The sequence below is a fragment of the Chrysochloris asiatica genome, unplaced genomic scaffold, assembly GCF_000296735.1.
Source record: "Chrysochloris asiatica unplaced genomic scaffold, ChrAsi1.0 scaffold00043, whole genome shotgun sequence".
Classification (NCBI taxonomy): Eukaryota; Metazoa; Chordata; class Mammalia; order Afrosoricida; family Chrysochloridae; genus Chrysochloris; species Chrysochloris asiatica.
Window position 1 is genome coordinate 4,061,496 of NW_006408561.1, and position 14,146 is coordinate 4,075,641.

The window sequence follows — 14,146 nt, forward strand, 5'->3', positions numbered from 1 at the left end:
ATCAGTAAATGTTTTAAGTCCTCTTCACTTTCAGCAAGCAAGGTTGTATCATCTGCATATCGCAGGTTGTTAATGAGTCTTCCTCCAATCCTGATGTGATGCCACGTTTTTCATTAAACCCAGCTTCTCGAATTATTTGCTCAGCATACAGGTTGTAATAGATGGAAAAAGACTGACCATATGTTAATGGCGGTTGAAATTGTGTGTTATGTTCATAAGAATATTTTATTCCAATATTGACATTTTCAATAATTTAATCAATGGAAAATAGGTTGGATTTAATTCTAACAATGAAAGTTATGAAGAGTTCTAAGCAAGGTTATGCACATCAATTTGATGACAGAAACACATATGAAAGGATGCATTGGGAACACTCAGATATGACTTTTAGAAAAGATCACTTGACTTCAATATGGAGGGGTTAGTCTTGGATAAGCTGAAGGTGTGGTGATTTCAGAGAAAGCTGGCACTAAATTGGAGGCCAGTGGCATGTCACAGATAACTGAAATGTGATCATTCTTTGTGTAGAATAAATGGGAGTTAAGAAAAAAAACCAACCTTGGGCTACTTAGAAAATGCAAACATTTAATGACCAAGAAGGATGAGTTAGAAAGGCGACTAATAATGGAAAGAGGAGTGTGGGAATGGCGACAATCAGAGAAGAGAAACACAATGTAGCAGTACAAAAATCTAGTGTTTTGAAAACATTATACAGTTGACCACTTCTCAAAACACTAGATTTTTGTACTGCTACATTGTGTTTCTCTTCTGTTTCTGAGTCAAGACAGATAACAAATTGCCCCGTTTAGTGACATATAGGCAATGGTGATTTTTCAAGGGCAATATGGAGTGATAGGTGTCCTGGTGTGGTGCTGTGGGGTTAATGAGCTGGACTGCAAAGTCAGTTTGAACTGCAAGGTTGGCAGTTCAAGCTCACCAGATGCTTCTAGGAAACCCTTTACAGGGCCGTTATGGATCGGAACCGACCCGGCGGCATTTAACAACAATGGAGTGGTAGGGGAAAACAACAGATTGGGATGGGCTGAGAAATAAATGGAACTTGAACTATGGGAGGCAGCAAAATATCTTAGAAGTGTGGCTACAATGGTCAGAAGATTGGGTAAAAGCTGGAAGTTGTTTTATTTATTTATTTATTTATTTATTTGCTGGGATAAATCTGAGCTAGCTAAAACACTGAAAGAGGACAGTTGAACATACAGGGTAGAAACTCCTTAATCATAATGTGAGATTGCTATTAATAGGAGATGGGAATGTCTACTTATGAGGAAAGAAACCTCCTTTAATAGAAGAGGAAGCTATGGGCTTCTAAGCTGGAAGTAGATCCAGGTGGTCCAAATGGTTTGCGCACCACACCTAATGGTATCACACAGGGTAGGCCTGCTGATCTACTCCCATGAAGACTGCTGTCAGGCATCAGAGTGTTAGTTCTTACTCTGAGCAACCCTATGAACACAATGAAACACTGCCCAGTCTTCATATCCTCTCAATCTTTGCTGTTTGAGCCTGTTGCTGCAGCCACTGCGTCAATCCACTTTGTTGAGGGTCTTCTCTTTTTCATTGACCCTCCACTTTTCCAAGCATGGTGTCCTTCTCCATGGTCTGGTCCCTTCTGATAACATGTCTAAGTACGTGAGATCTTGCCATTCTGGCTTCTTAGGAGCACTTTAGCTATACTTCTTCCAAGACAGTTTCATTCTTCTGGCAGTCCATGGTATATATTCAATAATTATCAGCTTGAGAAACAGCATGTTCTTCCCTTTTTGTTTTCTAAGTCCCTGTCATTGCACATTTCATTATATGTGATTGTTGGTTTGAGCTGCACTTTGAAATTTTCTATTCAGCTTTATTCATAATTTCTTCCATTCCTGTCTTTTAAATGACGGGAATTTCTTCCTCTGTGTTCTTGAGATGGTCTCTAAATTCAGGTGGGATATCCTGATGTGGCACTGTAGGAGAGGTGCTCCACCACAAGTTCAAACTTAGCAGCAGCTCCTCAGAAACCCTGTCACCATGGGTCTGAACAGATTTGAAAGCACTTCACAACATATACTAAATGCAAGGTGGTATTTTGGTTCTTGTGGAGTTGTTTTAATTTTCTTCAGCCTGAATTTGCATATGAGCAATTGATAATCTGTTCCAGCCTTGTTTTGGTTGTTGATAATGAACTTCTGGAGTCCTAGTGTGGCACTATGGAATAATCAATGTGCTAGACTGCAAGGTCAGTTTGAACCTCAAGGTTGGTGGCTCAAACTCACCAGCCACTCCTCGGAAACCCTATACAGGGTTGCTATGAGTTGGACAGACTTAATGGCACCTAACAATGAACTTCTCCATCCTGTCTTCCTAGAAGTAGGTAGACAAATGGATTCTTAATGTATTTCATCTAGTGAGGTCCATGTGTATAGTCACCATTGATGTTGTTGAAAAAATGGTGTTTGCAATGAGTAACTCATTGATCTTGCAAAATTCTATCAGGTTATCTCCAGCATCATTTTTTTTTTCACCTAGGCAGCATTTCACAACTAGTAATTGTTCTTGTTTTCAACTTTCACATTCCAATCATCAGTAACTATCACTGCATTTTCATTGCCTGTTTATCGATTTCAGACTGAAGAAGTTGGCAGAATTCAATTTCATCATTGTCCATAGTAGTTTGTTCATAAATTTGAGTAATAGTGGCATTAGCTGGACTTCCTTGTAGGCTTACAGATATTATCCTATCAGATAGATCAGCAAGATCACAAGATAGACCTTGAGAGTCTCATTCTGACAATGTGATGCCATTCCTACTGAATTGTCACTCCTGGCACAGACCATTTATCTGACTCAAAATGAACAATACCAGTCCATTTCAGCTCATGAGTGCCTAGGATATTGACCTTTATGTATTTCATTTTTGACTTCCAATTTTCCTAGACTTACTGTACATTCTACGTTGTGATTAATAGGTGTTTGCAGCTGTTTGTCATTTTGCCTTGCATCCTATTAGCAAATGAAGGCCCTGGTAGCTCTGTTCCCTCCATGTCATTAAGGTCAACTCTCCTTTGCAGCAGCAGCTCTTTAGTCATATTTTTGAGTACTTCCACTACCATGGTGGTGGTGGTTAAGTGCCGTTGAGTCGATTCTGACCCATAATGACCCTGTATAGGGTTTCCAAGAAGCAGCTGGTGAGCTTGAACCTTGCAGCTCATACTTGGTAGTGTTAAAGATCACATATTTAGATAGTTTTTTATGCTCTGATGCAGACCCAAAGCAAACACTGTAGTTTTTAGGGATCATTGCATTTATTGCCTTTTATATATCCATTTATGACTATCCCAGTAAATTGAGAGCTACATCTTGATTGGTTTTATACCTGTAACTTCTAGTGTAACCTGTAGTTTCTCGAATATTTGCCAAATGTAACCATGAATACAACTTCTATTTCCAGTTGCAGTAAACAGGAAATTCCAAAGTTGGCTATAAATGTGTACTTATTAACTACCTTGTTGTTGTTGTTAAGTGCCATCGAGTCGGGTCCGACCCATAGCGACCCTGTACAGGGTTTCCGAGGGTGTAAATCTTTACAGGAGTAGAAAGCCTCATCTTTCTCCCGCGGAGCGGCTGGTAGTTTCGAACCGCTGACCTTAAGGTTCACAGCCCGATTCGTAACCACTACGCTACCAGTTCTAATTGCTTTATATGAATTAACTCATTTAAGCCATATTAAACCCACTGATGGAGGTATGTTTTAGCTCCCATTTCTCAAGACACTAAAGCACATAGGGATTAAATAACTTTGCACGTTTCCATAGGAACTGTAAAGCCAGGATTTGAAGCCAGATAGCATGGGACTATGAACCGCAAGTGTCAATGGTTCAAGCCCACCAACTATTCTACAAAAGACTTAAGCTTTCTGCTCTTGCAAAGATTTTAAAAGCCTCAGAAACCCTCAACAGGACTGCTGTGACAGCACTTAGTCACAACTAAGGGGCCACTGTATGAATGTATCCCTGTGGCCTCTACACCAAACAGCAAAAATGGATGAACACCAGAGTGATTATCAGAACTTTTAGGTACTGCGAGTTTCTTGTCCTTGGTCCTTATAACTTCGATGACTAATACCAATTATAGATATTTGGGCAGAAGAAAGCTTATAAAATATGTAATTATTTTAATGAACACGGAGACATCAATAACCAAAGTATTCTACTACAGCTAGACTGACCACAATAACAATCACTTACCTTTATGGTGCAGAGAATCTTTGTAAAAGTCATCTACTATTACATAAAGTTCAATAAACAAGTTTCAAAAGATTAGTTGCTCCAATTGTATTGGCTATCAGGTTACCTGTTTCATATGTAAAATTGATATCCATTTCAATATCCTATGGGTGCCAGATACCCAGACTTAATATTGGATAAAGTATCTAAAGTGAGGAAAGGGAAATTAACATTCATCTGGGAAAGGATGAAGTATCTTTCCCATCTATAGAAAGTCCTCTAAATCTCAGATGCAATAAGGCAAATTTAAAGATTCTAAATTGCAGGAAGACTTTTAAGGCAATCACTACAATCAGTTAATCTGAGAAGTTGCATCATCATCACAAGCCTTTATTAAGTGCCCAAAGAGCTCATGGCACCTTCATGAAGTTTACAGAGCTTTGCTTATATGCTGACCTTGCCCTTAAGGAGCTTACAATCTAGTTGAGAAAAGGGCTAAGAGAGGCAGATAAGTATGATAAAGCAATGACTAGACACTACAGAATTAAATATTTAACACACATACTACAAAATTAGGATTAATGGGGGATGGTCAGTATTGTAGATAGCCATAGATATAGTTCCAACTTTCTGCAGGCAAACCTGGGATATTCAAAGGACATACAAAGAAACTGAGAAAACAGGAAGGAACCAAGACACACTTCTGATCTGCTGCCGCCATCTTTCCTTAGTTCCTGTAGCTGGGGAGAAATGCAAAACGAGGGGAATGAAGATAGGAAGGAAACAAACATTTTTGGGGGGTGGGGGGAACAGAATTTTTAATACTCTGTAGCACCTCTGATTATTAGTTGATGTGAACTGAAAGTTGTTATTTAGGTAGTTTAACAAACTGTTCTGGAACATTGCAAATTGACTTAAAAAAAGTAAAAAACCAGTTTCTCTGTACCAATTACATGCTAAGGATTAAAAGATCAGATGATCAGAACCGCCACTGTTAAAAACCTATGGTCTACATATGACAGTAGACACAGCAGAACTGGTAATTACATAGGTGGTACACCTTGACAATCCATCTTAAACCTTTGTATTTGACTCACTATGAGCTACTAGATGGGGCAGAATATAAACTGCTTATGAAGGCAGTGTATCTGCAAGTACTAAGGGAAATGGCTTGAGGTAGAAAATACCAGTTAGGTAATAGATACTTTATAATGAGCACAACAGGGGGATAATCTCTATTAAACAAGAGAAGTATGGTAATACAGGAGAGAAAATAAGGTTATCATGATTCCTCCCATAATTCTGAATCAAAAATATGAATGCCCTTCCCAAAAGCTAAGAAAAATACTCTCCTAAATCCAAGATTGAATATTATTACCAAGAGTGCCAAAAAGAGTAAAAAAGTAACATATACAAAAGATATGGGAAAGGAGGCTAACAGGCTCAAAAATCAGAGCAATGGAAGGACAATGAATTACCTCAATGGCAGGTAACTGGAGATGGAGAGCACCTCAAAAATCAAGGCTGAATGATGACTAGTAATAACCAAGACTAAAGATCATGTAGATTTAATTATTATAAATCTCTAGTTGTTTTAAAGAGTAGACATGAACTGGCGTTTCTTAGCTAGTTAAGAGTAAAAACAGGAAGTAACCATGGCCAAAGAATCCTTCAGCTACCTAGAACAGAGTACAAAAAGAAAAGGACAGATGGAAAGGTTAACAGAAAGTTTCTAAGAAAAGAACTGGCAGACTACTTGATAGTTTCTTAAAGCTAAACAACCTGGAGTTTGGAGTAGGCAGCATATTTGGAGCTAGAAAAGATACAAAAAGTGTGGAGGGCAGAGGCAGAAATTACAGAGATGCAAGTCCTCAGTGGGAGACAGATCAGAAACATCTGTAGGAGCAACATTTGTTTCTTCACACTTCAACTGCTATTATAATACAAAGTAGCAGCTGTTAAGTCATGAGCATTTGAAAATAGACGTGTACCACTTCAAGACCTTAGATTAAAATATTCAAAATTATAAACCCTTGTGGGGTGGGGGGTTACCTCCTTTGTTCATGATGGATGCACTAAATATATGAAACGCAGATACTACACTCCGGAATTGCTTCTGATGACACTGAAATACAGGATTGACAAATATTTTTCATCTTCCTTTATTCCCTTTAGTTACTTCTGATAGCACCAAACTATCAGGTTACACCTTGATCTGATTTAAAGGCATTTATGAAGCAACATCTTACTGTACTTATCATAAAAAACCAAAAACATTTAAAACCTTACAGAAAATTTTCATTAAAAAATTTCAAGTGTCAAATTTGTTAGGTATAATTTTGATAGGATCATGCTTGGATATACTGAGTCAATTAACTGGGCATTTTCCCCTCACAGTCCTACAGCAATATTAGTCATTCCTCAATATACAAAACAAGAAAAATTGAATAAACTTTTGCATAGGTTCACAAATTTGAATGAACTTTGTTTTAGAATAGTAACTGGCACCAAGTGCGATTTGGGAGTGGAGATCAAGGTCTTGTATGGCCTTTACTGTGTAAGCTTGGTTGACAACTGTCATCTGAAGAGGGTTGGAACATTTTCATTTTTACTCCAAAACTCAGACTTCTATTCATCCCCTAAAACTGCACAGAAACCATGTTTATGAATACTTTTGGGGGAAGCTACCTGGCATTTTGTATTTTCAGAGGCATCCTTGAACCAAAATTAAACATGCTTTTAAGTGATCACCTCTAAAATGCCCCAAATTTCAATACAGGTATCCCCCTGCTTTTCAAAAGTTCACTTTATGCCACTTTGCTTTTCTGAAATACATGAATATCTACTTTTGTTAAGTGAAAAAAACACACACAAAAAAACCCCCAGAGGACTTTCGCTTTTGATAAAGTGTGAAATCAGTATCCAGTGTTTTTGTTTTGCAGGAAGCCTTTAAAGAGGCAGCACACACCCAGAGTAGCATCACCAACCTCCTTTCCTGGGAGCAACACTTGTATGTATATATACAGTGGACCTTTAAATAGTTCATGGAAAATTTTGGTGATCTTTTAATCCCATTATTCCATGAACTTTTTGAAGTCTCTTCATACATTATTCTACTTTAGATGGGCTGTGTATTTATCATTATCATTCTTTTTACTATATGTTAGTGTTATTTTAGATTGTGTGTGTTACTTGGTATGATTTGGTAGATCTGGGAATATTTTGGGACTGGGAATGCTAAAAAACTTTTTACCTATGTAGATCAATGGTAATTACTTCTTCACTTTATGCCATTTTGGCTTACAATAGGTTTCACAGAAACACGATACTTTCAGATAGTGGAGGAAAGCTGTATTATTATTCACTTATGGTAGGCAGAACTCTTAACAAATGGCTCCCAAGATTTCATGATGTTTACACTTGAATTCCCTTATGTGTGGGCAAGATCTGTGAAGATGGACATCATTCCCATGATTAAATTTCAAGTTTAGGGCTTTCTTCTTATCTGAGATTCTACTGCAGGTTTTGAAGCAAGCTGCCATGAATGCTTCAAGAATTCTCCCACATGAGAATAGAAAGGGACCTCAAGCCCAAGATTAAACTGTAGTTCTGACTACACCTTGATAGCAGCCTTATGTGCCACGGAGCAAAGTCTGTACCCAGACTCTGACGCACAGTAACTGTGAAATAATCTAACTAAAGTTTGTAGCAATTTGTTACACAGCAATCAAAAAGAAGTACATACCCTCCTTTTTAGTCTTTAACTTTCTTTAGAGAACTGAGGCAATGAAGAATCCAGAAAGGGTGCCACATAAATTAATGTTACAAAACACCTCAACCTATGAATTTCAGTCATTGAAGTAACTCCAAATTAAACAATACAAAATTTCAGATGATTTTTAATGATTAAAGGAATGCTCTGTGTTTGGTCTAGAGCAATGTGGAAAATACTACTTCCACCATGACACACAATTACTGGAATTCTTGAAAATTACAAATATAATTTTTAAAGATATATTTTAGACTAGGGTTATTCACTTCATATACTTCAAATATAGCACTCTTCTTTGATAAACTTGAAAATGGTTTAATGCTCCAAAGCATCAGTTTAATAAAGACATGAAAGTCAAGAATCTTTAGATTTGGTTTTCAGATGTATTAAATTTTTTCCCTTAGTTCTATGTTACAAATGAATCTCTTTCCTAGATCACTGGAAAACAGTGCTTGAGTCAGTTAACTGTGAGTGACTGAAATGAAATTCACATATAGTAAAGCCCTTCCTATAGCATTCTATTAGAAAACCAAAGTCCTATATGGCCCAGGTAAAAAGATTTAGATCATTTAGTAGTCCTTGAACCAGAGACGTAAAATATTGCCATAACTATTATGGATACAAGGACACCTAATCTAGTAAATAATATGGCCTATTATAAACTCACTGGCTTATTTTCAACCAGATTTTTATTTTAAAAAAACAACAAAACAAAAACCAAACCAAACCAAAAACAACCCCAAAACATGAATTACACAGAGTATTGTTAAGTTCACCTTCTGGAAACTTAGCCTTCTGTAAAAACTATTATTTGTAATGCAATCATTTGGAGACATGTTGAAGTAATACTTGTTTCTCTCAGTCCATTTTGCTGGAAGAAGAAGGAAAGTGAAACCTTGGTTTGGACAGGGAGAAAGCAGAAACATAGATGGTGTCAAGTGAACAAATTCTGTGGGTTAGAATATTATGTCCATGTTGAAATTACAGAATTTATAAAATTTCTTCTGTTAAGCTGGTTTTAGGTCAAAAGTTTAAGAAAGATAAGACGCTAACATAAGTCACTGAGTTATACTCTAAAACTTTACATTAATATAAAAAACCCACACACCACACATACACACCCCATGTAAAACATTGCTTTAAGTTTTAATGTTTATTTCCCCAAGACAGCCTAGCCTGCACTCTACTTGGATAAATTTTACAAGCTAGTTTTCTGCTGCTTCTAGTTTTAAACTTTAACCATGTTTCTGATGACAAGGAATGCTGCAAAAATACTCTAGTTCAACAAAGAGTTATGATCACAAAATAATTTTTATCCATTCTACAGTGTTTCAGAATTACCAGTTGATTTTTAAACACAAAGTAGATATAGATGCTAATGGTGGCTAATCTGGTATGTTTCTTATAGCAAACTGTTGTTCATGCAACACTTGTGCTCAAAGGGGAAGGCACAGGATTTCCTACAATGAGCCACCTTATAAAGAGTTCTTTTTGTACAAATTAATTTATGTCACATTAATTTAGTGTGCATAACCTCAAAACTGAGGCATTATTCCAATTTATAAAAACCACTTGCATAACTTTTATGCAAGTTTTAAAAATACAAAGTTTTCTCCCTAAAGTGGCTCAAAATAGATTGTTCATGGCTGCCTACATCTAAGATAAAAAGATTCTAAAACAATTGAACAGATTAGGCATATTATTAAAGGTGGCCAAACCATTACTTGATTTGTACATCTACTCAAACCTCTTCATCGGTCTTTATTCAGCAGTACATATGCACCAAATTCCATTTTAGAAGTTTCCATATCATTTTCATAGAAAACAAAGTTTGAAAACAAGTAACATTTAAACACAGCACGGTATTCTACCACAACTGAAACTTTTTTCTTCTTCTTTACAGGACTCAACAAAATCTAAAAATGGACTATGCTGTAGATTTATCTCATGCAAAGATCTTGTTATCTCTGAAAATGAAAAGGATGGCTTTTAAAGTACATTTTACTTGTTTATACTATTATGGCAACTTGTGTACTGCAACAGCCTATTCTGAGGAAAATTTATGATTTTTTTCCATGCAAAAATCTACACAAATTTGTTTTGATGATATGGAAAGCTTTTCATAGCATCAAACATTCATCTGGTGCAAATGCACAGGGAAACCTTCTTGAAAAGTTTTCTGACTTGAGAAGCAAAACTAAAAAGCCATATAGGTAAAGTAAATAAAAGGCTTCAATAAAAAGAAAAGGGGGTGGGTGGGTGGGTGTGTGGGTATGGATAGGATGGGAGCAGGGGTGGAAAAAAGGAAGAGGAGGGATAGAAAACACAGGCTGCAGAGTAAACCGATGTCTGCTGCTAAACCGGTCTTTGTTTTTATGTCCAGTGTACATTAACACTTATGATCTCACTTTGATGATTTACTAGGTTTATCAGCCCCCTGAAGGCAAATCAAGCTTGCATGCGTTCACATACAGCACCACAACCACACTCTCGTACACAGTCACTCCAGGTCTAGGAGACTGCTTCAGGAGTGAAGAGCCCTAGATTTGAAAGATGAACCTGGCTCTCTATCACCGAGCCAGACATTCATTCAACAGTGTCCATTCACACATTGCTTCAGAGCAAGGCCTGGGCTCATTTTCCTTTGACTTATACGGGCATCCTATTCTCTTTTATGCTTACAAGGCTTAAAGATGACAGTACTGCACTTTCCCCTCAATTGATATAGAGTAAGTCAATGTTCCTTCTCAGGCACTGAAGATCTGTGACCTGTAGCCCTTTTTACCTTTAACAACCTAAATAAGCATTCATGTAAAGTTTTCATTACATTTTGCCACTCATTCTCACTCGCACCCACTCGCCATCTTGATCTCATTTGGGCATTTTCTGTGATTCCAAATGAAATCTTCACATTTTCTTTCCCGATTTAATGCAGCAGCAGATCCCATGAGCCAAGCTTGATGGATCAAACTTTTTATATATATGTATATATATATATCTCAGTGCTGCATGGACCTAACTTCCACAACATCTTTCTAAAACTGGAACCCTTCCGTTGGTACATTGGCAGATGAATTGAAACCGAATGTTCCACCTTGTATTGCCTCTGGAACAAGGCTAGGATCTTCATCAATCTAGAGGAAAAAAAGAAAAAAGACAATTAATTTAAAAGCAAACACCATAAATAGAATAAATGGGAATTTTAAGTAATATTTCTATTATAACAAATGCTCTACTCTGCCTTTAGAAAGCTAAACATTTTAATAATTAAATTGGAGCTAGCCCTCATTCTTAAACAAGAGGGTACCCACTTCAGTTTTTCTTATACCTGGAAAGTAGATATAGTCAATGACATTAAAATAATAGTTTTGCAACTAATGAACAATAATGTTCTATACATTTTGTATCTAAGGTCCTTTGTTAAAATACCACAAATATACAAATAGTTCTATAACCATTTATACCAATCAAATTATTCTTTTTACAATGTAAGAGTAACTAACACAGCACTTACATGTTGAGTTATTAGAAATTCTAAGGCCTTATATATACCTATTTATAAATTAGAACCTCCAGAAATTCAAGTGGAGAAACACTGTTAGTATTCTCCTTAAAAGATTATTTATTTTCCTATAATTTATTTTATTTCTGATTTCATGGGCATTATATTTTAAAGAGAACTTAAGTCTACAATTTTCTTTCCTAGTATTGTCCCTGTCAGGCAAATGTTCAATGTATACAATGTACAGTAACAAAAGATTTAACAACATACCACTCTTTTGTGGACAAGTTTGTTATGTAAGACATATCTTTGAAAAACTGAGAAAATAATTTAAGAAACCCACTGGTGGCTATGGTAGTGTAGTGGTTACGAATCGGGCTACGAACCGCAAGACCAGCAGTCTGAAACTACCAGCTGTTTCGCGGGATAAAGATGAGGCTTTCTGCTCCCATAAAGATTTACAGCCTCAGAAACCCTGTACAGGGTCGCAATGAGTTGGAACTGACTCACGGCATATAACCACCACTGGTGGCTATACTTAGTTAATTATGTAATAAAAAAAATAACATCCTTTAACTTTAGGTTTACTTTTCTAAAGAGGCAACAGTAAAGATAAACAACAAAGTTTACCATTTTAATAATGCTTTATCTTTTTATGATGCTTTATTGCTCTCATTTTGTCTTTTTTTTTTACTTTTACATTTGTTTTGGGTCACCAAACAAAAGTAACAGTGACACAATAGTCAAATGCAGTTGAACTAATTTCAGAGGATTTGTTATAGGATATACTGGTATCACTATACTATATAAAAATACACTACGCTACTTAACAAAAAAAATATTAAAGTGATAAAATATCTAAAACGATAGAGAGATCATGCCTGAGTCATTATATATATATATATAAATATCCTTATCTTTTGACAATTAGAGCTAGTGCTACTGTGTAATGCCCTGAAAGAATTTTTAAAATATTGAAATATTTATCTCTATTTCTGAAGCAAGTGTCTTAGAGCAATTGTAATTTAAAAAAACTGCAGTATATACATAAATGTGAAAAACAAGGTCGATGGTTTGAGCGCACCAACTGATTCACGAGATAAAGATGCGGCTTTCACTCCCCTGAGGATTTAAAAGCCTCCGAAACCCTATAGAGGGTTGGCATAAGTGTGAATCAACTTGACAGCACTTAACATACATGAATAGCTTACTATATGATTTCACCCAGACTGTTTTATAAATAAAACTAAGAACACTACAAAATTATTAAATACATCATCTGAAGAGAAGAACTGATCAATGATCTCATAGGCCAATTTGTAGATGTCTTCATTTTCATGATTTTGAAGTTGTTCAATTTTCTCCAGTCCTGTAAGAAATTTTATAAGTGAAACGACAGTAGTATTTGATAAAAATGTTACAATAATCTTGCTAAAACATAATCAATCTAATTTGAGAATTACTCCAAAGGTGAATTTTGAATATAAAATCACTTTGTGTACCAAGACACACCTTACTTTCTAAAAAGAAAAAAAAAATAATCTTAGTATCCAACTGCACGTAAATATTTAAGTGGGCAATGGGGCATGCATGTATTCTACAGAATACTATGTAACCCATGCTTATAAATGATGTGACCCCTGATGACACAGTGGTTAAGTACTCAGCTGTCAACCGAAAAAAAAAATCAGTATTTCATACTCTTGGTGTGGTGCTGTAGGATCAGCACTGGACTGTGAACCACAAGGTCAGCAGTTCAAACCCACCAACTGCTCCTTGGAAACCCAATACAGAGTCACTATGAGTTGCAACCAACAATAGCAGCAGCAGCAACTCCATGGAAAGAAGATGTGGCAGTTTGCATCTGTAAATAGACTGACAGCTTTGCAAACCCTATGGGGCAGCAATTACTTTTGTTAATAATAAAAAGTAGGTTATAATAGCATCCCTATATGCTGGAGAATTACAACCATTCAGCACAAAAAGACCAGCAAGACACCAAGACAGTGATTTGCATTACAAGACTACTAATTACTACGTAATTTCTCCTTGTATTTCTCCTACTTTCTATCATCTGCCAAGTTTTTCTAGTGAGAATGTATGTTGCTGTTAAGTGCTGTCAAGTCAGTTTGGACTCATAACGACCCTGTATAGGGTTGGTAAAGTAGCACTGGTGAATTTGAGCCACTAACCTCCTGGTTCAAATTGACTTTATGGTACAGTGCTTTATTCTATAGTGCCACACCAGGACTCCAGTGAGCATGTATGGAAGGGAGAGGAACACAATAAAAACTACAGATGATTAAATATGATGCTTAAAACATTTGTTATGTTACACAGGATAATGATCAAGATATCAAACATATTTAAGGAGAAAACAGAATTTTCCCTATAAACATTAATTCATTTATTAAATCAAAGGCAAGAACATTCATGCATATCCAATTTTGTTTTAACGCTATTATATAGGAGTAATAATTCATTTTAAAGGCCACAGAAATAAGATAAAATTGCCTCTTCCTGAGTTTCCCTCCTCTATCCAAGCCATAAATGTTAAGAAATTGTCTTGGGCTCATTTCTTGCTCTATACTCTGTTCTCTTGGTAAACCTTCTATTAAAATTTTTAGTTATCAATGTGAGTACAAA

The 14,146-nt window shown here is 36.2% G+C and overlaps 1 protein-coding gene across 1 annotated transcript in view; it reads right to left on the reverse strand.

The window, feature by feature from the left end:
- Window positions 1–10,983: 10,983 nt before the first annotated feature.
- The window catches only part of KPNA4 (karyopherin alpha 4 (importin alpha 3)), a 75,579-nt gene continuing 72,416 nt past the window's right edge, over window positions 10,984–14,146 (reverse strand). The window contains exons 16-17 of the mRNA XM_006861789.1: window positions 12,775–12,869; window positions 10,984–11,132 (exon numbers count right to left, since the gene is read on the reverse strand). Coding sequence (XP_006861851.1) covers window positions 11,034–11,132; window positions 12,775–12,869 — 194 coding nt within the window. The 3' untranslated portion in view covers window positions 10,984–11,033. The remainder of the gene's footprint in view (window positions 11,133–12,774; window positions 12,870–14,146) is intronic.